The following is a 22,661-nucleotide window of genomic DNA, read 5'->3' as shown; positions in this document are numbered from 1 at the left end:
GCACTGCTGAGACCCCCAAGACATCCACCCAGCAGCCATCACACTTTCAGATACCAGTAAAGTCTGCTGGACAGTCTGGGTGCCCCACCAAAGGTGCCTACACGATGCCGCCCCCCAAATGACTCCATCTCATGTTGTTTAAGCATCTGCATCCTAAAGTAGGCATTGTCTTGCCTAATGCCAATCCACCTGCAGGGCCTAATCCTGTGGGGATTTGGGAGCACGTCAACCCAATCAAGGCTCACGCCAAAGATGACGAGGGGTGCTGGCTGGTCCGTTTTACCCTGCTCCCCACTCACCTGGGAGGGGACCTCTTTGATGGTTGCTCTAATGTGAAGTGCAGACATGACCCAGGGCTCTGGCACCAGGGAAGGGAGCCCAAATCACTGGGCAACTGGTTACGCTAGGGTGATTGCTGGTTTTCTCCTGTTGATGCTGGTTTCTACAGAATATTTACTGGGTCAAAGCAATCATGGTGGGGAAACATCTATAGGCAGGAGCTAGGGAATTGAGGCGGAAGCCGTTTCACAGGGGCTTGGGCCAGGCTCCTCGGATGCAAAGTCTTGGCCATAAAGGCTGGGAGTTAAGCACTGTTTTAGGAGGCAAGAGACCTGGGTCCAGCCTCCACTGCTAACTCGGGCAGAACAGGGAGGGGTTTGGGGGGGCGCGGGAAGTGAAAACGGGTTTCCCTCTGTTCCTGGGAAGCAACCTTGCCACCAAGCTGTGGGTCAGAGGTCTTGCCTCACTCCTCTCACGGAGACCTGGAGCAAGGCCAGCCCTGTGCGGACACAACCGAGCATCCCACCCCGGGCATCTCCTTGATGTCTCCTATGGGCAGCGCCCTCCTCAGCTGCCTGGCTTGAAGAGTCCCAGTCCTCAGGCCTAACTCTGCGCGCTACATCGGGAGCTCAGAGCAGTCACTCGGGCCAACAATATTGCAACCTCTCCCCACCTCTGCCAATGTAGCCTGTGCGCCGCAAGCCGTCTCTCATGGGGCTTCATGTTATATGGAAAGAGTGGGGGACACATCAGTCCCTACTTGGGAGAGACTTACAATTTCCTCTGCCTGAATTAATACTGGATATTTTGCCCTTGCAAAAAGCCATGTTTCCTTTCACAGGCTGGAGCAGGGTCTAGCAGCTCAACTTATGCACCTTAAAAATACGTGTGCAAAACTCAACAGCTGGTTTTCCTGAGTTTGATCCCTAAACTCAACTCCCTGTTAATGAATAAATCCCTGCTAATGAATAAATGACTTCCCCATACTGCAAAAGGACACTGCACCCAGACATTAATTCTCCCAGGCACTGATCCTACTCCAGGGCTGAACTCAGTGCAGTGGAAGATAAGGGCCCAGCATCTCACAGGGTCAGATGATGGGGATACACAGTGCCAGCTTAGCTGACCAAGGCAGAAGACATCCTCCCATGAGTGACCTTGAAGAAATGCAACAGCGATAACCCCACCTTTTGGAAGGGAAAAAGGATCCCCGCTCCACCCAACTCAAACCAAGTTCATTTTGCCGTTAAAAGAAAAACAGAGGTAGAGAGATTTAAAAAATAGAGCACTTTAATTGTAAAAGGAAAAAAAAACAACCAAAAAACTTTTATAATCAGGCATAAAAATAAATATGCAGCCTAGCAGAAATTCACATGAGGGACTGCTCGGGGCTCTCAGCTGCAAAGCACGCACGTCAGATGTTGCAGAAATTCACCTGCTCCATTTGCACAGAAAGCATGTTAGTCAGGATTTGCATATACCAATGCCCTGCCTACCATGTACCCACCTCAGATGGAGAGCACATGCACTCCTGAGCTTAAAGTAAACCTATTAACACTTTGCCACAAACTTTAAAATGAACATTATTTTGCATATCATATGAATACATAAAACTCTCTTTGGCTAGGAAATTTTTTTTTTTTTTTTTTTTTTTTTAAAAACCAGCGTTTCCTATATTCGATATTTTTACACAGGATGTAGAGGGGTTGTTCCCAAATTGCAAAGTCGTCATATACAAAAAAATCCTCCATAGTAAAAAACAAATGCGTCTTCAGGTGTCCAATCTTTGGCAGCTTACAACAGCATTTTAAACAGGTTTGCACTGTCCATCGCCCTCAATGGGATCGCAACCTCTACGGGGTGCTTTGATCCTGGAGACTTCCATTTTATTTGAGGCTCTCTCAACCTGTATTTTTTTTTTTTTTTTTTTTAAAAAGAGAGGGGCAGAACCTCAGCAGATGCAAACCATCCTAGCTCAGCTAAGATCTACTGCTAGATGTGTGGGATGCCAGACAGTGACCGGAAAGTCCCAGCGGTACTGCGATTTCTACTCATTCTGAAGAAATCCAAGGTCCCGCCTTCTGCTGATCCTGGATGCAGACAAAGCACAGTATAAAAAGCACGTGGTTGTGTGTGCAAAAGCCAAGGATCAGCAGGCAAACCTCCCCAGAATGGACGGGTCTCGTCTAGCCCTTTTGCTAATAAATGAACCTTTTGAATCACTGGGTTTATTGGAACTTCTCGGCCATGAACAGCATCAAAAAATAAAGAAATAAGAATACAAAATGAATGTCTCTGGGCTTCTTGATGCACAGTTGGAAAGACTTCCAAAGATCAGTCAGTGCCAGGACCAGAAAGGAGTTATTCTAACCCTGCCACTTAAAAAAACAAAAACAAACCCCAAACCGCTCAGACAGCGATTTGTTGACTTTCTCGGAAGAGCGGCCTTTGATGTGGCCCACAGATATCTTGGATGATCCGGAACATTTGCTCGGGCTGCATCTCCTCAGTGGCTGGAAACATCGGGCTGTTGCTGTAAGATCTTCCTCCTTCTTCCACCAGCTGCCTAACAAACACCTGTTCCACCTATGGCAGAAGAAAAGACCACCAAGATGCTTAAATAAAATGAGAGAACTTGGAGCAGCGATTCCCAACCAGGGTGCGGAGGCTTTTGAAGGGTGCCACAAGGCCTAAGCTAGGCTTAGGCTTGCCCCTGCCTGGACAATTCCTGACCCCCTATCAACCAGCCTCTATGGAAGGAGGTATGCATTGCCATAAGTAAATTCATTTTTTAAATTGGATGCCACTCGAATCACAAGAGTTATAGAGGGGGCCATGAGTCCAGCAAGGGCCATCTCGGGTCCAAAATGATTGAGAACCACTGGTTTAGAGTCTCCGATTCCTTTTGCTCCCGATTACCTTGCTGGCTGAGCTAGCTGTTAATGGTTTAACCTATACAACTGCTACAGTCAAGCTGATGCTTGCGGTATAGCGCATCAGTGCTACAAGCAAGAGGTTGGTTACAAAAGGCACAGATAGAAAGGTACCAGCGGACCAGGAAAACCTTCAAGAGAGGAACTGGGAAAAGAGGGAAGGATGTAGGGAGACACTGGCCTACAACTCAATAATCTTGAGCAAGTCACTAAATCCCCTTATGCCTCAGCTGCCCTTCTCTGGCCATGAACAGACATAAAAATACAAACCAGTGTAAATCATGCTGGGGTAAGGCGGGATCAAGACTGGACAGGCATGCAGCCATGCCGGGGGGCTCACACGGGATGGGGCTGTTACTATACCGCACCATTAGGTGAGCAGGTATTTGCCTTCAGCAAACTGCTGCCCTGGGATGAACACGGACAAAACCTGGTGTCATTTATCTCCTGCATTTATCTAATTCTTTCAAGGGAAATAAAGGTCGTTCTCCAGCGGATGGATCAAGTCTCCTAGGTCAGGGGTCTGTGCTGTCTGTCTGCCGTTACACACGGATGTAAGCTGTGCACCTGTCCCTGCTGTTGGTTTGCCTTGCCTATTTAAATGCACTTCAAAGAAGGGGAGTGTCTCTTTATGACTGCTGCAGCAATGCTGAGACCATCAGCAAGCAATAAGCCCCACATGGCTGCCTTTTGGAGCATCCCTGGGCATACACCCAGGATCTCAGCTGTGCTCTTGACAGCACTGTTGGGTATGCCTGACCCAGCCCAAACTCCTGCCACACAATACAAGTAGGTGCAGCTTATTTCAAGGTAGTCCTGGGATCACTGGAGATCAAGTGCCAAGCAGAACGGAAGCTTAATTTTGGTTGGAGATGCCGGTCACTGCTTTAGCAGCACCAAGAACTGGGCTGTTTTTACTTGATGACAAGCATCTTTGCTTTCTCGTCGTTGGGAGTCATTTAAAAGCTTTGGAAGCCCTTTTAGAGCCAATACGCTCGTCTGCCATTAAGTTTTTAATTCGCCACCCAGAAGGTTTGCTCTAGGCTCCTTCAGTCCTCTGTATCCTGAAGGACTTGGCATTGTAAACCACCATTCGCTGCCCACACTTGCTTCCCTGCTTAAAACCATAACCCTCCTCGTGGCAACTCAAGCAGTTCTAGTGATTTCTTTGTCAGCTTCTACAAGAGATGAGAAGAAAGCTTACAGCTGAGGAATGAGGGACGAGGTAGAAGTACGTAACAAATGGCAATGACAGTGCAAAGTACAGGAAAGTACAAAGGAAAAGGGGAGGAAAGATATGTTTCCTAGTCACATGAGGTCAGATTGCTAAGCTTGACAGCAAGGCTGCATGCCATTTTGCACTTCAATTTGTGCATGCAATTAATATGATTGCATATGCAATTTGGCTCTGCTTGGGTGCAAATGATTCAAATGGACAGCCTGGATGGCTGTCTCCTTCGGCTTGTGTGGACAAACAACTCTTCTGAATGTGCAGTTGCAGGACATAGGCACACGTGTGGCATACAGCTCTGTGCTTCTGAGGCTTGATGGCTCTGGTCTTGAATGTTAGAAGCAGAAGAGACAGGGTAGGGGAGAGAGGCCGAACTGAGCTGTGGGAGACAAAAGGGGGAAGGTCAAGTAGTAAACTTCCCCCCGTATCTAATCTTACCTGCACAAGGATGAGTTTACAGCGAAGGGGCACTGCATCCGGGAACTCTTCGCCAAAGCACAGTGTGACTTTGCTGTCAGGGAAGCGGCCTTGATTGCTGTAGAACTGCTGCAGCTCTGAGAGGAGAAATGCAGACGGTTGGAAAATGATAGAAATGAATCATGGGAGAGATCTGCACTTGCATGCACAGCTATAGCAGGCGCTGTAGGCCCCCAGCCACCTGCAGCAGGCATGTTGTCCACACCCATCCACTGGAGATTTTTAAATCTCAATGCAGGGGCTCCTGGTCCAAGCCCACAAGGGGCTTTGTGGCAAGATGCAGGCCATGTTATGTCAGGGATGAAGTTCAAGAGTACCAAGCTGAAGTGCTTTGTCTGCATTTGTGTGTAGGAAAAGGCAAGAGTCCGGCTCCAATGTTTGATACTTCTCAGCCTAGCGAAGAGCACTCCCTCCCCCGCCACACACACACTTTTGGAAACCCTTTCAGGAGGCAAATGGAGTTACAGGGGGGAGGAACAGGGGTGTGTGTGTGTGTGTGTGTGTGTGTGTGTGTGTGTGTGTGTTTCAAATTGGGCATTATATACTTTTTATTTCTTAAGAGGAAGACTAAGAAAAGCAAGAACAACTGCAGGTCCTGAGCTGTAGCCACCTCAAGGTCAGTAAGAGCTGCATTTCAATCCAGATGTGACCCTCCTACATAAGAGTACAGGTATTTCCTTGACCCCAGGGCATCTAGGCATGATCCTTCACCAGTATAAAACCAACCCTCTGGTGCATCATGCAAATCATGCCAAATCACACAAGAAGGCAGAAAACTACAGGGTATCTGGAGCCGTCACTGAAGCTGGGCACTTTGAGGATGAACTCTACATAGCAAGCACCAGATCTTCATGTGGCATAAACCTATGGAGGTTAGCTGACCTCAAGAGCAGGGATGATGGTCTGGTGGTCAGAGTACTGCCTGGGACCTGAAGTACTTGGGTTTCAAAATTGTGCTCTGCCACTGGTTCCCTGTGCAACCTCAGTCATGTCACTCAGCCTCCATTCCCCATCTGTACAATGCAGCATTTGTCACACCCTGCAGATAAGTGCATTCAAGACTGCATCAAACCCAGGCGCTGTTCTAATGGAAAATGGAGCATTTAAACCCCTTCAACTACAATGGACTTCACAAAAGACATGCAGGTTTCCACTAGCTGAAGGTGGGACCCGACAGCGCAGGAGGATGTTGATGCAGTTCCCAGAACTGTCCAAGGGGAAAGCGGACGGGGGCAAAGACATAAAAAGAGCATGGTACCAACCTCGGATGAACTGGTTGGTGTCAAATATCTTGACCACCTCATCCCTTCCCAGCTTGTTGGGCCTGTCCTTGAAGAGCAGGGTGTTCCCACTCCAAAAGACCCGGCCCTGACACAGCCTCTTGATGAAGATGCCCTGCTTGTTGCTGTGCAAGAGGACGCCCCGTTCCAAGTGCCCAAAGAGCTTCCTCATGATCTGCTTCTGGCGGTCGTTGGGGATGGTGTCAGCAGAAGGGAACCGGATGTGCTCCAGGCTGTCGGTGCAGACTTTCTCGCTGTGAGTCGGGGGCTGGCTGAGGGAAATCCGGCAGCCTTCGGGGTAGGAGGTTGTGGTGTGGCCAACCAGCTTCCCACCATAGTAGAAGCTGATCACCATCTGACAGTAGCCTGTGGCGAGACACGCAGACATGGCCTCTCAGAGGATGCACAGACAGCCTCTCCGTCGTGGCTGACAACAACCCGTGGCTGCACACAGGACAGAGCTACAAGAGCCCTGGATGTGCCAAGGGTGCAGCTACCAGCAGCCTTGGCTGCTCTGTCAGCATCATGGCTCTCCAGCAGCTTGCTGGGGTGGGAACAAGCAGTGTTTTTAGAGGAGAGCCTGCAGTTATTACTGCCGTGAGTAGACCTCCTGAAGCATGGCTTTTTATTGCCATCAGTTCACAGGAGCTAGGACCCTTATGGCTTTATCAGCTAGTACTGGACATGCCGTTTGTGACTACAGCATGGTCTCAAGCACATGGCCCCCTCCTGTCCCCAGGCTACAGATTTCTGCCACTGATGAGCAGCAAAGGGTTTAGACTTGGGTAAATCATGTCAGCAAAGCAGCTTGCTCTATGGGACAACACTGGGTATGGCTGGGAGAGGTTCACCAGCACCGTACCTTTGGGTGGGATCTGGCCAATGCCCTAGTATGTGGCTCTCTATACTCTCTTTATGCTCACTGCCTCATGCTTTATGGCCTCCATCCTCAGCACCAAGGCAGGGGAGCGGTCCCATGATCACTGTGTGCCATAATGGCAGGACTATCTAGGAGCACTGGGACTGGCATGTCATTGAGCTAGGAAGCACGCAGCGATGTACCTGAATGACCCTGAAGCTGCTCACAGTTTGAGTACCCGTTCATCAAGGGCACAGCTGCTGGAAGAGAAGAAACAAAAGTTACATCCGTGTATAATGCTCTGGCACACGTATGGTCTCATTCCATAACCGCAGCCCGCTCATTTAGCTTCAGCGCAACCTCCTCACGCCAAACCCACATCATTATTCCTCCTGGCTTTCACCTTCAAATACACAGCCCTTGTGGGGTTTTGAAAGACTCTTGCCCATATCAAGGGCAGAGTCAAAGTCCAGGGGTACCCAACAGGGGATCCAGGATGTTACAGATCCCATGTTTCTCATGGGAATTTGAAGACCTCCCAGAGACACTTAGAAGCTGCTGGCATGCTAATAGTAGAGACCTGAGGATACCTGAATCCAGAAAAGTTGGTCACAAAGTCCTAATGAACTATTAAAAATTGGAGGAGGTTAGGGCCAACCACTGCAAAAATAAAAATGTTTGCAGGAAGATTTATAATTTGATGTACAATCAGCTTCTTCCTAAGCTAGCAGCATATCTATAGGCAGCTGCTCAGAGATCGCATGCATCTCCTGTCTGGTTCCTCAGTGGTTACTGAACCAAACTCCGTTCTATTAAAACATCACATTTACTGTTTGTTTCTTACACGGATTAGATGGCTGCATCCACCAGTCTGGGATGGGAGGGTTTCGGCAACTTTCTTGAGGTGGGGATGGGCTTCTCTTTATTATTCCCAGGTATTCGTCTACACATGAGGGCTGAGGAAGAAAAAAAAATCATTAGATCTAGCTGGGATGATGCAGCTGGGGCTGGTCCTGCTTGGAGCAGGGGGCTGGACTAGATGTGGCCTCCTGAGGTCCCTTCCAGCCATCATGTTCTGTGATTTTATAATCATCTGGACAGCAAACCTGGACTGAGTTTTGCCATTTTGGGCAATCGGTGTCCATTTGCAACAGGTTATTTTCAGGATAAGGAATGGTGGGAAAGGCCATTATAATAAAGCAGCCAGGAGTCTGTGACATCAGTGAACTCGCCCTTTTTGTGGCTGGTTAGAAATCTGGGCCTAGGGCTTCATGAACAAGCCAAGAGACCAAGGGTTGGGCTTGGGAAGTGGGTGGGAAGCTGCGAGCAGCATTTGGCCCAGATCAACACCATCAGGAAGAGCAACAAGGACTACTGAGCTCTGGCCCAAGCTGAAATGCTTACACAAAGGAAAGCAAGGCAAAGCGTCACTGATGTGACAAGCAGGTGTCACGGACGTTTGCACTGTGTTATGAAAACAGGTGGGACAAATGCATTTGCAATCCATCACTTGCCCACCTTGCAACAGCGATTATCAGAACTTCATTCTCCCATCTATCCCACCCTGCCAATAAAAAAAAGGCAAAAAAAATCCAGGGAGAAACTCTGCCATCAGCAGCCCTTTCAGCCAAGAAATCCCATCTTGCTCTTAGCCATAGCAATTCATTACCTCTTTCATTAGGTCATCTACTATTGTGGAGGGACTGCAGTCCATGTCATTGACTTCGTTCAAGCTGTTCCCATTTGCAATGCCAATTTTGCCTGCAGAGAAACACAGCGATTCAGCGCTAAACCTTATACAGCATCCTCGGAAAGAGCAGACTGCAAAAGCAAGCAGATGGCTTTGGAGACCAACAAGGGTGCATAGTTGCTAAAAGCAAAGAAAGCAACACACAAAAAAAAAAATTGTACGTGTCTTATTGCTCACTGTCCCATGTCAACCGCCTTGTTTGTCATGTTACTTTAAATCACATGAGATCTGAGGCTGGTAGTTTTGACTCGGGGGGGAAAATTCCCAGTGCAGTCAATGGGAGTTTTGGCAGAGCAAGGACAGTGGGCTCAAACTGACTGGGTTACAGGACACTAGAAAAAAGCTAATTCTGCTGCAGCACAGTCCTTTTCTCAGCCATCTACAGGAAATGGAGAGGAGATAAGGCTGCTTCTTTTTTTTTTTTTTTTCTTTCCTTTTTTGCTCCTCCTGCCCAAGCACAGCTCAGTCTTGTCGCTGGGAACCTGCCATGCAATTTGCATAAAGCATGTAACAAGGGCACAGAAATGTAAGAGCCCCGAGTGTGAATGAAGGTGACAGAGCCCAGCAGGCTGGAGGCAGATTTCCTGGCAACTTGCATTTTGCATGTTTTTCTTTTAACCATGCGCCCCTAACCACAGATGAAGATAAAATTAGCGCAGCTAGCGCCAGACCGGACACCACTGCAACAACTGCTTGCTGCTGAACAATTGTGGCTGTAATCATTGATTTTACTGAGAGGTTATGAGAGGGGGGTTTAGTCCATTTGCACAGCGTGGGGCAATGCACCTTTTTGGGGGGAACAATGTTGGGGCCAGAATCACTGCTGCAATCTCAGTAGGGCAATTTTGAAGCACTGCTTCCCACCGTCCCCTTGGAATTACACTAGAAACACTGGTGTTCGTGCCCCCTGAGCTTCCCCCCATGGAGATTTCCCCAGGTCCACCCATGTTGTGGCTCCAGGAGAGTCTGCTGTCCTGGGACTGGATCCACTAGAAGCCAAGGCCATCTGCGGGAGCCCCCGTGAAGTGGTCTAGGGGCCCTTCGTCTCCCAGCCAGGCTATCCAGGCTTCTCTTGAAGCAGGGCAGTAGGTCCCAATGCTTGGGAAAAAGTTAATGCAATGAGGCTGCATTGACTCTTATCCTGGATTCCCAGGTGTCTGCATTGCCCAAGAAGCAATGGCACAGGGATGCGTGGCTGGGAAGAGGCACGCAGAGGGCAGATCTAGCAGGGCTGGGGAGGGGAGTGGGAAGAGCTGCCCTAACATCTAGCACCTCGCTGGGACAGACAGACCCAGGCTGGCCCGGCAGGGACTCGTGCTGGTGAGAGCTGAAAGCTACAGGAAATGCAGCCTAAAATTTGCATGTAGGTCAAAGGCACCAGCTTTCAGCAGTGTTATTAGTCCAGTTCTTGGTCCACCCCTTTGCTTTAATAACCAGCCACAGCCTCCCCTGACACTGACCCCTCGGAGGTACAAGGGCAGCTGCGGGGGAGTCGCGTCACTCGCTAGCACTTACATTTCTGTTCTTCCTCCGGGACGATGCGGTACACTTTGTACGGCTCTGAGATATCCAGCTGGGACCTGTCCGTCACCTCCTCAAAGTCCGGGCTCTTGTTCAAAGCACAGCGGAGCCTGGTCTTCCAAGTGGCGGGCTCCGCTTTGTCACCTTCTTTATACTTCCCTTTGAAAACGGCCCACGCCTGGAACAAGGGACAGAGAAAGCAAAGTCTGCTGACAACCGGCACTGTGACTCCAGAGCCACATCTCGCCCTTGTGACTCCCATTACTCCATTTCCTAATGCCCTTCCTCAGGGGACACCCCCGCCAGCTCCAGTTTGAGTCGCTTCAGCTATCTTAGATTACCTACCTGGCACCTGTCAATCCACCGCCAAATCTTTACTTCAACTTGCACCATCCCTATCAGGTAGTGGGGTGCTCCGGTCCCCATTTTACAGGCATTTTTCTGAGACACAGACCTGCTCGCCTGAGACATGCACAAATCCTGTGATGGGGATGGGAACTGAACCCTCATCTCCTGGGTCCTAAGCGGGGTACCATCATCTTGCCCCACAGAAGCCAATGCAGAGGCTGAAGGGGGAAGGATGGCAGCTGACAGCCCGGGGCCGATAAACATCTGGCCATAACCAGCATGCAGGAAGTTTTAACTTGCTTTCAGGTAAGATATGCAGGTAGGAAGGCAGGGTCGCACCCCATGCACTGCCCAGCTCTCCTGCATGCAGCATCTTCTGCCGTCAGGGAGCCCTATTTGAAATGCCTGGAGTCCACTTTCTCCAGCCACTTATCCTAAGGACAGTGTTGTCCAGACACTTCACCCACTCATAGGGGGCTGGATCTTGTGAGATGCACCAGAACGGAGGCTATCTGTGTGCCACAAGTATTGAAGCTGGCCTTGGGGCCCCAAGCTGGTCAGACCATGCCTGCCCCCACACCTCTCTGCATGGAAATCTACCCCGGGCAAGCGGCATGGGGAAGACAGTCACTTCCCCGGCACCATCCCATTTTTTCTGGAAAAGTGCAGGACGGGTATCCCAGCTGGGGAGAGGCAAGCAGGACCAAAGGAGGGCAAAAGTGGGAGTGGAGGCCGGCAGGGCATGCAAAGCCGGAGATAATCCAGCCCTCTGGAGCAATGCACTTGCAAGTGAGGCCTTGCAAAGAGGAAGCTGCAACAGGTTTCAAAAGAGTTTTCTAAAACAAAAAGCGGCTCTTCCACCGAAAACCAGCTATTCTGGGCAAGAAGCCCACACAGAGCCACCGTTCGCATCACACAGCATGCTCTGCCTTCCAGACTCGGCAGCAGCAATTAACTGAGGCCCCAAACGAGTCTTGCAAATGCTCTGATCACAACAGGGAAGACCGGCGAGTGAGGCAGAAAGAGTTTTACATTGCCCCCCCTGACTGTCCTGACCCAGAGCTATTCTAAGCCCTCTTGCACATGCTCAGTGAAAGCTGATTTCCAAAAATACACTGGTGATCACCACAGCTGAGCTCAGCACAGATGTCAGTGCCTGAGGCCAGGGCCACAGTCTTCATATAACAGATGCACTGTGGTGCGGGGCTCACTTTTGGGGGGAAAAAGAGTACAAGGTCAAGTTTGTTTTAGAAAGCCAAACCCCCAGAGAAGGCTGATGTTTTATAGGCAGCCTTGGTGGTATCACAATGCAATGAAAAAAAAATCTATATTCAGAGATACTAAAGAATCAAAAGAATTAACTCAACAACATGATCTGAATATACTGATTTGGAAAACAGCCCAACTTGATCTCTTTGGAGGGGTTTAAATGTGTCCAAAACCCATACTGAGACTCAACCGCAGTCATCTGCAGTGAGGATAGTTATGCACCTGCCTTAGTATCCAAAGGCACTCTCACTTTCTGTGAATAAATGTCTACAGTAAAAATAAATATCTCAAAAACTCTCAGAGACCAGGTCAGTTTGTCACCAGTAAAAGGCAACGTCCATACATGAGCCCTTGGGAACACACTTTAAAGTAAAGACACTATAAACCTTGGTTAAAGGGAGAAAGGCAGTAACTCACAGGGCCAAATTCTGCACGTTTCTGCTGGCCAGAAGATTAGCACCAGTGAAACAGAGCAAGAGTTGGCCCATTGCCCTTGACCCCGCACTTTATTCTGGAGCCAGCACAGAACTTGATATCATCTTGCCGCACAAGCAAGTCCGGAAAAGCCACTTGGGGATGCTGGGAATTGTGTCGGCAACAGCAGCATGTTTAACAATCAAAGGCTTGAAGTGCCTTGTTCATGAAAAAAGAAAGAAAAAGCACTTTCCACTCGGTTAATGTTCAACCTTCAGCTGACCAGGGAAAGCTTCTCTCTTTGAAGAAGAAAGCGTGACTCACCTTTTGTGGTGAGAGGGAGCTTTCTTTGAAAGGAGACCAGTTTAAGCACATGTACCGGTTTTAGAAATTCACCAAAACCTTGCTAATCCCACTATAATTATGAGCCACAGCCAAGCACGGATACGCGCAGGCCTAATCCTGGCAGCTACTAAGCGCCTGCAACCCCTGAGAGGTAAAGCTTAGAAAACAAGGTTCTGTCTCTGTAGGAACACACACACACACACACACACACACACACACTCTCTCTCTCTCTCTCTCTCTCTCTTGCTCCAGGTAAAAGTAAAAAAGTTAAAATGGCCCAGAGGTGCCAACTACTTTCCCCAAACATTTTCATTTCTTTATAGCTCCAATTTTCCATCCCTAAATAATAAGGATGGGCTATTCAAAACCAGCCCTATACATGGGTATACCTCTTGAATCAGGCCAGTTATTAGGAGATGTTATTTATTGCATGCCCAATTTGGATTTATTTAAAGGAGCTCCGGGCAATTCTTGCTATCCAAGAACAACGCCCCCCAAGTAGCACAAAATGCACCTGCAGGGAGGTAACCCGTTTTACTCTTATACCAGAACTGGCACCTGCTCTCAGGTGCTGAGAGCATCCTGCAAGCGAAGCCAGTCAGTAGGACGTGAAAGCATAAGGCATGCAATAGGCTACAGAAGCAGGTGCAGGGACAGGGGCTGTGCTAATATATCAGCAATGACCAGAGACAGTGATGCCCTAGCGGAGTTGAGAGCATCCCTTACCTTGAAGATAGAGGCATCCACCTCCTGGTTGTAATCCTGTTTCCCGGCGTGTTTCCAGGGGATACGAAACATATTTTTCTCTTCGTTCTCCCAGATCAGCCCGGAGTACATCCCGCTGTCAATCTGTTCAATCAGCCACTGCCGGAGTCTCCTCCCACCATTTCTGTCGCACATCCTGCAAGGGAGAATTGGCAGGGATTTATTAAGGGCTTCCAAGAAACGTGTTGCTGTCATACGTGGAAATCAAAGCTCTGCTGTCCCATCGCCAAAGATGGAGAGGTAACGGCACCTGCAGGACAGCTGAACAGGTTGCACGGCGGGGCAGGAGTCGTCAATGCTTCTGCATCTTGTATGTTGTCAGTACTTAATGTGTGGTCCTGCCAAAGTGTCCCCATTAAGAGTATACACATCCCACCTATCGGGCTCCAAAGCTACAAGAAAAACAGCCCATTGTAGATTATTAATATGAATATGCATTTGTGTAGCAGGATCAAAACACACGCTTTAAGCCTGAAAGAACAAATTCTGCTCTGGGTCACTCTCACATCCATCCATAGCAACTGCATTGACTTCGGGGGAGTGCATTGCTCAGAGCCAAAAAAACCGAAGCTGGCCTGAAGCTGCGTTGTGGTCTGCGTGGGGCGCACACGCGTCTGCTTACACATTTGGAAAGGGTTAGAAATAGCCAGAGAAGTGGGAATAAAACCCAAATTCACAGAAATGATATTCTTGGCTGGCACTTCCACGAATTGGTTATAATCGGTACTTCTCGGGACGCAAACTTCCTGCGCCGCAGCACAAAGCACTTCTTCAAATGGCACTGACAACTATTTCTGCGGGCGCCGTGCCCCTCGGAGGCCTTCCTGACCCACTCAAAAGGGCTGCCGCGTAAAGAACCCTCTTCCTGGGAATACGCTCACCGTTCACAAGAAGTCCCGTCCGCTAGAAATCCCCCCTACGTTGCTGGACAGGTGCCCACCCAGTAACTAAGCCTGTGTCTAACCCACGTTTCCTCCTGTTATCTTCAATTTAAAAACACATAAATAAAAACCTCCCCTGGTGCTGGAATCGCAGGTGACATACCCTCCCTAAATCAGCCACTTCAAGCCCTGCACCGGCACTGCTGAAAGGAGCCTTCGTTTGACACCGCAGAGCGCAGCAGTACGTGTCCAGACTAGGCCGCATTAGCGAGCTGGTAGGATGCAACCCTGACTTAAATGCAGCTACATCTGCTTGTACCCGCTGAGGGCCCGGTTTGACAGACTCCTTACCTCCAAAAGGAGGAATACACAGCCTGATTCTGCTGTTGCCTACCCAGACTTCAGCAGAGTTGCACCACTGCGAGAGAAGAGTTTATAATGAAGTCCTAAACTTCAGCAAGAGTCTGTTACCCTGGGCAAACGCCCATTAGGTCCCAACAGCTGGGGTCCCGAGCAAGAAGCAGGAGACTGCAGGTACAAACTCAAGCAAAATGCACTGAGCGTTTTGAGAGCCATCTAATTTTAGTGCACGCAGCAGCACCACTATAGTTAGAAACTGAGAATTTCCCTTAGGCCGCAGATCTCCCACTATAGCTCAGCAGTTTTGATATGCGTCTCAGCGTCCCCATGTCATTTTATTTCATTTTGGGTCATGAAGCCATTTGAGCGGTCAGCAATATTAATAGACCTGCCGTCTGGACTCGCACGCTCGGCTCCATTCGTTCCGACCAGGAAGGCTGATTCTGGGAGCCTTCTCATGAATGCAAACCGAGGGCAAAGGAGAAGAGAGCCATTTTACCCGATCCAAACAAGATCATTCATTGAATGTGTCGGCGGCTTTCCTGGTTGGAAAAAAAAAAAAACACCTGCACATGAACACGCCTGATTATGTTAAAACCATTTCATGGTCCACCACTTAGCTCAAACCTGGATTTCAAGTGTGCATTGAACACACAAGGGAACGCAGTGTCCGATTAGTCAAATGCCGCCGTGCACAAATTCTGGCCACAGGTTTGGAGCCATGACAGCGGCAATGGGAGCACGGTCAGGGCCCCACAACCCCACATAAAAGTACCTAGAGAGCCACAAGCCACGCAGCACGACTCCGGCTATCGGGTTAAAATGACCTACAGCTAAATAATGGAGTGGGGTGGACTGCAGACTACCCGGGCCAACGTGGCCCCCGGCTCTGCGGGTCTTTTTGGGTGATGTCACCTCGAGCAGCAATTCCCAGTGACGGGTGGCCACAGGGACTTCATGGCTGGAAAAAAAATAGATGTCAACAGCATCCCAGCAGCTGAGTCTAAGTTCCCCCACCCACCCAGCTTCCTGATTTCAAGCCACACATTATTTCCAGATGTTTAAAGGACTTTTTTTCCTCTCTCCCCCTGCTGTCTCATGTTAACTTGCATCTTGTTTTTTAGGAGACTGGAGTTGCCAATCGTGATTTAGGCATTCCTGCAACGTTGCATTTCCCTCCTTGGCTTCCTACCAGAGGTGAAAGCAGCAATACTTAGAAGAGCAAGCGCTCAAACGCAGAGCTTTCCTCTGCTCCCCCTCCAATTTTCTTCACCCTTCTCATACTTCCTATTCTGCCACAGGCACTAATGACCGACTTGTCAAGGGCTCCGGGACAGACTCGCAGATGTCCTCGTTGAGTGTTTGCTGGCTCCCTTCCCTGCAAAGTGGTGCAAAGCAACCTTACAAGATAAGCATTGTAAACAGCTCCAGTGATGAGATGGACACCGCTCTCTCCTGACTCCAGATAACATTTTCCAGGTGTCACATTCAGGCAAAGTCTTCAATTTTAAAAATAAAACTGGCATCTCTTCAGATAGCCTCTCATAAGGATTTTTATTTTTTGCTAGGGACTGGTGGTATGACTGAACATCTTCTGAATCTACTTATGAGCTTCCCCAACAAAAAAAAAAGCCTCATTTCTGAAATACACGCCCCCCCCCACTCAAAAAACTTGGTTTCAAGGGGAGACTCTGTCTTTAGCTCATTCCTTTGTCCCTACAATTTATTTTCCCATTATTTTAGGCTGCCCAGGAGCTTGGCCTCGCTTCCATGCCATGTAAAGTCATGCAAACCCTCTGCAACTCATAGCTGGGGTTTACGTGATGCAAGAGCTCGAAAGCAGCGGAGATGGTCATGGCATGCTGAAACCACACACTGATTGGAGATCGCTTGCAATACACAGGAACAAAGAAGCCAGTTAAAGATTGTGATTTTTTTTTTACCAGCAGTTTTTCACTAATGGGAGGGGTGTTTTTCTACACCGGCACAACCAGTTTAGCTTCACAAGTCTTTTGACAGCCTACTGTATCAACCAGTATATCAACCTCCAGATGTAGGCATGGTCTGGGAACACACTAGACGCAGGGATGGCTTTGCTCACGTCTAGTCAACCCAGGCCAGTCCTTTCAAATTATTCCTCTGCTACACAAGCCAAAGACAAGTCACCACCTCGCTGAAATAAGAGACTCTCACTTCCATGCGGCCCATCATTAAAGGGATGAAGAAGAAGAAAGATGGCTTCAGGCTCAATGAACCAAAGGCAGGCTTCATTCAGCACTGCTCGCTGGCTGGTTACTCGGCCCATTTTCCTATCAACCGTAGCCTAAGTTATGCCAAGGCAGAGGGCAGATGAGGAGCGCATCATCCATATCTGGCCTAAATAGTCCCGAAAACCCGCATTGCAGGGGTATTCTTAAACGCCGGCAAGTCTCAGCTTGCCTCGGCAATGTTCAAACCTTGCTCTAAGACAGACTGACAAGGCATGCTGCCCACCTCTCCAAGCAAGACACCCCCCACCATGGGGGGTATTGCTCCCAGCTCCGACTCCCTAAAGCAGCGATTCTCAACCAGGGTGCTCAGGACCCTGGGGGTCCTCCAGACCCTTTCACGGGGGCCGCAGGGTGCCACGTGGCACTGTTCAGCGTGCAAACATGACTCGCAAAACAAACCCAGAGATACCGAGCAGGAAGCCATAGCGTTATAACCATCCTGGCACCTACGTAGTACTTCCCCGCAGTCAAAAAGGATGCAACACCCAAGAGCTGGCGTTGCCCGAGGAGTGCCACAGGTCTGCAAAGGCTGAAGACCACTGCCCTCAAGCCGAGGCCTAGAGGCGGGAGCTCGGCATTTGGAAAGCTGCTTCCTCCTCCTCCTCCTCCTCCCCCTCCTCCCACATCCCGGCTTCTCCGTGGGCTCAGGAGACCGCTCCGGAGGTGCCTCCATGCACGTGCCACTTTGGCTGGGCGCCCGTCTAGGCAGCCGGAGTGCGCTGTCCACCTGCTGCTCCCCCTCCCGCAATTTGGCCAGCTGGGGCAGGGGGAGCATCACCTTCCTGCTGCCCCACCAGCCCTGCCAGAGGCGCTCGGAGGTGACACCGAGCCCGGACGAGCCTGCCAAGTCACACCGGCCGCAGCAAAGAGGACTCCACACGTTCTTCCTTATCAACCTCCCCAGCCAACCTTTTAAAGCCGGCGCGGCCACCCCACAGCACAGGGGCCATGAGTGGCGCAGGAAGCCCCCGTGCCAAGCCGGGGAAGGGACAAAAAGCAGAGCAGCAGATGGGGCACAGGGCAGAAAACAGAGGTGCCAGGGGAGCAGCAAACCAGGTGGGGGGCAAAAAGCAATGAGGTGGGGAACAGAAAGCAGAGCGGCACATCAGACGGGGGCAGAAAGCAGAGCGGCACATCAGACGGGGGCAGAAAGCCATGGGGAGGGGGCAGAAAGCAGAGCAGCACATCAGACGGGGGCAGAAAGCAATGAGGTGGGGAGCAGAAAGCCGAGCGGCACATCAGACAGGGGCAGAAAGCCATGGGGAGGGGGCAGCAAGCCGAGCGGCACATCAGACAGGGGCAGAAAGCCATGGGGAGGGAGCAGCAAGCCGAGCAGCACATCAGACGCGGGCAGAAAGCCATGGGGAGGGGGCAGAAAGCAGAGCAGCACATCAGACGGGGGCAGAAAGCCACGGGGAGGGGGCAGCAAGCCGAGCGGCACATCAGAGGGGGGCAGAAAGCCACGGGGAGGGGGCAGCAAGCCGAGCGGCACATCAGACGCGGGCAGCAAGCCGAGCGGCAGCCCGGCGCACGCACCTGTCGGCGGTCGGGCTCCGGCACGGCGGGTCGCGCTCCCCCGGCCGCATATATAAGGCCCCGGGGGCGGGGCGAGCGCGTCCCGCCCCGCGGGGGCCGGCGGCCAATGCGGAGCCGCCGGCGGCGCCGCCGGGCCAATGGGGCCGCGCCCTCCCGCCCGGCTTTCTCCTAAGCCCCGCTTTTCCGAGAAATCAGGCCGGGCGGCCGGGGGCGGCGGGCGCTGGACGGCGGGTCCCCCCCGGCCGGCCGCGGGGGCTCCAGTCCTGGAGACACCGACCTGCCCGCGCAAGCCCCGGGAGCGGGATGCCCGAGGCCGGGAGCCGCGCGGCTGCGGCAGCGTCCCGCCGCCGGGCGCCGGTGCCACCGGCGCGGCAGGGTGCAGAGCGGGGCCGGGGGCGCCGAGTGCGTCCCGGCTGGGGATGGGTGGCCCGGCATTTAAAACGGGGAGGGGGGAGATGCAAAACCCCAAGGAAGGATTCATGCCCTGCTTCTCAGTTCGCTCTCCATTCGGCCGGCTCCGTCCAGCTGGCTTTCCCAGTTTTGCCGGGAAGAGAAAAGCACCCGAAAACCAGATGAACTGCTGTCGCATCCAGCTTCTGGCATTTCAGAGGTTTGGGACTGCAGTGAAGGGACCGTTGCCGCATGTCGAGGGGGTGTTTAGAGCTATAAAGATAACTCGTGTAAGAGAAGCGAGAAGCTGGGACATAAACGCATTGCTGGAACTGGTGACAACTCCCCATCCTAATCATTTGGTCTTTAAACACTATCGCCAGCCTAATCCATGCTCTCTTCAGGCTCATCCATATTATCCCCAATGTGATTTAGGGAATAACGACCAAGAAGCGCTCGGGTAGGGTTATTCAGAGGATGATCTCTGCTTTAGTGAAGAAGGGATCTCCCATCCACTTGGTGCTTGCCCCAGAGCCTTTGGGGAGTACAAAAAAGCAATGGGCCACACTCAAGACTGGTCCCTGGGCTATTCTGCAGCCATAAAAAGGTATTTAAAAAAGAGAGGACTTTTCTTTTTAGCACAAAAGTAGTCTGTTACATTTGAAACGCTGTTAGCTGTACAACTCTCCAGCTCTAGCTGCCCATCCATCCCTACAAGACATCCGTTCCAGCTCCGGCCCACGGATCCGGAAACCCGTGACTGACTGCAGTGTGAAACGCTGTCGCCTCGTGGAAGTCGGCATCCACAAAAGTCAGAGCGCCCCGGGGAGTTCGAGAAGGAACAAGTCTGCTCCGCTGAAGTGAGGCGGGAGCTGTGCGGTTTACATCCAGGCCTGCAACCTGTGCTCCCACCGTGCCCGAAATCAGGAGAGCTTGACTGAACTTGAAGGAATCACCCTGGGGCATGTGAAATCGGAGCCAGGAGTTTTTTCTAGTTTAGCGGCCTGACTGGAAGTGGTAATAACTTGGAGGAAAAAAGTTACCCCCGGCTGGCTGTCAGCTAATAGCCTCCCCCACAAGATCTCCTGTTGCGCGTTTCGTTTCCAGCCAGGCTGTCCCATACTGCTCCCAATGCCAAACACGCAAGAGGCGACGTGTTGAACACAGCTACTAGAAGGATGTGCTGTCGCAGCACTTGGGTCAGAGCGCTACCGGAGCTGGGATGGCTCAGGAAACGCACCAGAGGCAATAAAATACAGTTAAAAAAATGTAGCGTTCCTCCGAGAGGCTGAGTGTCCCTGGTGCCCGAAGGCAGGGGCGGGCCACCTCGTCACTGATCTGCCCTGCGGACCCCGAGGGCTTTGCCTGTGCCCTTCCCCAGGGCTGAGCAGCAGGGAGCTGTGCCAGGGTTGGCATGGGCAACTCCCAGCCATTGCTGTTGGTGCTTGTCCCCCAGCATCCCCAAATCCAACTGCAAAGTGGGCCAGTGGGAGCTATGCCGGGGCCAGGCAGATGGATGCTGTGTCCATCACACTGCTGCCACCTCCCGGCTCCTCACCTCCCGGTTTCCCACCAGCTGGCAGCAGTGGCCGTGCCCCGTGGCAGAGGGAGGCACTGGGGGAAGCGGCAGCAGCCCAGGGGCAGCTCCCACTTGCCTGGCCCAGCATGGGCACGAGGAAAGCCCCCTGCCAGTGATGTGCCCCAGAAGCCCTGTGGCCCGTGCTGGACTGAGCTGCGTGGGTCCAGCTCGTGGCTGGAAAAGGTTGCTAGCCGCTGCACTGGGAAGTCGATCAGAAGGGAGAGTCCCACACACCACCGGGTCAGCCCCCAGAAGGTTATTAAAGGTGTCCAATCACCCACCGCTTCTGCTGGCTCCAGCCTAAAATCAGAAGCATCCTGCTCAGTCTAGAAAGTTTCCAGGCCTTGAGCTTGCAGACAGCCCTGCTCATGTATGTGGTGACACCTACTGACTGGACCCGAATTATAGAAGAAGACTTCGTGCCACTAGGTTTTAGAAAATCCTCACTAAAAAAGAGAGATTCTCTTTTTCATGTAAAACGCCCCCACCCCCCAACCTCAATCTCCACGTTCCCTTATGTGTAGGAAGCAAAACTCTGAATCCACGACCCATTCATCCTTCTGAGTGCTAGTGGATGGGCACAAGTCTTGGGGTAACTCGGTAGTGTCCTGGACAAAAAGGCAATGTTGCATACATGAGAGAAGGTATGGGGGGGGGAGGTGTTTCTGGACAGTCTTAGTACCTGCAGTTTAGTAACACCACTGATGGTGGCATCCTCCTAGCTCACAACTCTGGTTTTTAAATGTAGCATCACCGTTGCCAAAGAATCACCCGACTATAAGGGTCCTCAAGAGGTCATCTACTGTAATGCATCCCTCCTACCCCAGAGACAGGGTCAGCTAAACCAGTCCTGGCAGGGTTCATGTAATCATAGAGGAGTGGGGCTGCAATAGGGATCATCTAGTCCTAAAACGTCCTGAAGCAGGACCGTCCCTACCCAAACCACCCCAGACAAACCCTCTTAGCAAAACTACGCCGTCACCCCTGACACAGGTTGTAGAAGCCAGCGGTAGGCGAGTCCTGCTATAGCCTCTCTTTCCCACTTGCCCAATATTTTGCCAAGGCATCACACTGCCCATGCCCAATATTTTGCCAAGCCCAAGACATACCCCAGGTAAATCAGGAGGGCCACGGCAGCCAGCTTCACGCTGCTGCTAATTTGTTAATATGTGCTCAAGATTTGCCAAAACTGTGCTTAAAACCCTCCAGTGATGGAGAGTCCACGACCTCTCCGGTGTTTAGCTGACCTTACAGTTTCATACGTTTTTCTTTGGGTCCAATCAACGTCACCGTTGCTCCACTTTAAGCCAAATATTTCTCATCCGATATCCTGGGGCCAGGGGCAACAAGCCAACGCTGGGTACTTTGAGGTAAGTTGCGACCCATTTGAAGGCCATTACTGTCAGTCTTTGCTAGACTAAACTAGCCCAGCTCTTTCGATCTTTCTTCATAGGTCATGTTTGCTGGGCTATCTTGGTTGATCTCTGGACTCTCTTGAGTTGATCCGTGTTTTTCTGGAGGAGTGGTGCCTTGGACCGGACAGGGTACTCCAGCTGAGGCCCAACCCATGTTGTAATATGCACTCAAGAGACTATTGGTACCCCATAGCATTGTCATAAATCAAATCCCAATCCGGATGCTGCCTTTATAGAGAAGTATATCCTAAGTAGCACGGCCTGTCACTCACAGGCACGTGGAACAGCTGACCACTCCTGCATTCGCACACTTACGGCGTTCAGAAGGGCCCCGTGATACAGCCCTCGATGAGTGAGCAATGGTGGGATATTGCAGCAATCGGCTCTAGGCTTGGCTGTGGGAGCTCCTAACACCTAACGCACATGTAATCTCTGCTTATCACATATCTACTATGACTTCCTATTAACACCAGAAACCAACTCTCTTCTCTTTTCCTATTCACAAGTTCCATGTTCTGCTTCCTAAAAGATTAACCAAGTTTATTAGATGCAATATCTATGAGTCTGCTTGACTTCCTCTCTATCCATTCGACCCACATTAGTTAATTTACCTGTCACACATACTGGTGAGAGGTGCTTTCCCAGGTAGGGCAGGCTGCAGGTACTTTCTTCTGCTGGTTATCAGCCCTCTGCTGTGAAGGCTAGGGAGCAACGCATGGACAAGACAAAAGTAGAAAAAGAAGCTGAGATGCTCCATCA

At 51.0% G+C, this 22,661-nt stretch overlaps 2 protein-coding genes across 4 annotated transcripts in view; both read right to left on the bottom strand.

Annotated features, from left to right (window-relative positions):
- Positions 1 to 1,547: 1,547 nt before the first annotated feature.
- Positions 1,548 to 22,601, bottom strand: IRF8 (interferon regulatory factor 8). 3 transcript variants are annotated; one of them, XM_090062166.1, is made up of 9 exons: positions 22,514 to 22,601; positions 13,433 to 13,607; positions 10,325 to 10,508; positions 8,729 to 8,820; positions 7,904 to 8,015; positions 7,263 to 7,319; positions 6,183 to 6,566; positions 4,882 to 4,997; positions 1,548 to 2,865 (listed from the first exon to the last, which is right to left on the bottom strand). In XM_090062166.1, exons 1-9 carry the CDS (start codon positions 22,522 to 22,524, stop codon positions 2,689 to 2,691), a joined length of 1,308 nt encoding a protein of 435 aa, XP_089918292.1. In that variant the 5' UTR covers positions 22,525 to 22,601; the 3' UTR covers positions 1,548 to 2,688. The 3 variants fall into 3 exon arrangements, with proteins under 3 accessions (XP_089918292.1, XP_089918289.1, XP_089918291.1); XM_090062163.1 differs by lacking the exon at positions 22,514 to 22,601 and adding an exon at positions 18,519 to 18,573; XM_090062165.1 differs by lacking the exon at positions 22,514 to 22,601 and adding an exon at positions 18,519 to 18,573 and having other exon boundaries at positions 7,263 to 7,316.
- LOC149857061 (dual specificity protein phosphatase 22-A-like) overlaps positions 18,900 to 22,661 on the bottom strand; it is a 40,420-nt gene continuing 36,658 nt past the window's right edge. Inside the window, exon 9 of the mRNA XM_090062167.1 lies at positions 18,900 to 22,603. Coding sequence (XP_089918293.1) covers positions 22,510 to 22,603 — 94 coding nt within the window. The 3' untranslated portion in view covers positions 18,900 to 22,509. The remainder of the gene's footprint in view (positions 22,604 to 22,661) is intronic.

Source organism: Crocodylus siamensis, chromosome 9 (genome assembly GCF_052110815.1).
Source record: "Crocodylus siamensis isolate JL-2025a chromosome 9, ASM5211081v1, whole genome shotgun sequence".
NCBI classification, from domain to species: domain Eukaryota; kingdom Metazoa; phylum Chordata; order Crocodylia; family Crocodylidae; genus Crocodylus; species Crocodylus siamensis.
This window is presented reverse-complemented; position numbering and strand designations above follow the sequence as displayed.

Coding starts and splice junctions, on each gene's coding strand:
- IRF8 (XM_090062163.1), bottom strand. CDS start 18,568: ATGCGGCCGGGGGAGCGCGACCCGCCGTGCCGGAGCCCGACCGCCGAC. Junction 10,509..13,432: donor TGGATGCCTCTATCTTCAAG/GTAAGGGATGCT, acceptor CCCTTGTTCCAG/GCGTGGGCCGTTTTCAAAGG. Junction 4,998..6,182: donor CACCAACCAGTTCATCCGAG/GTTGGTACCATG, acceptor TTCTCCTCTCAG/AGCTGCAGCAGTTCTACAGC.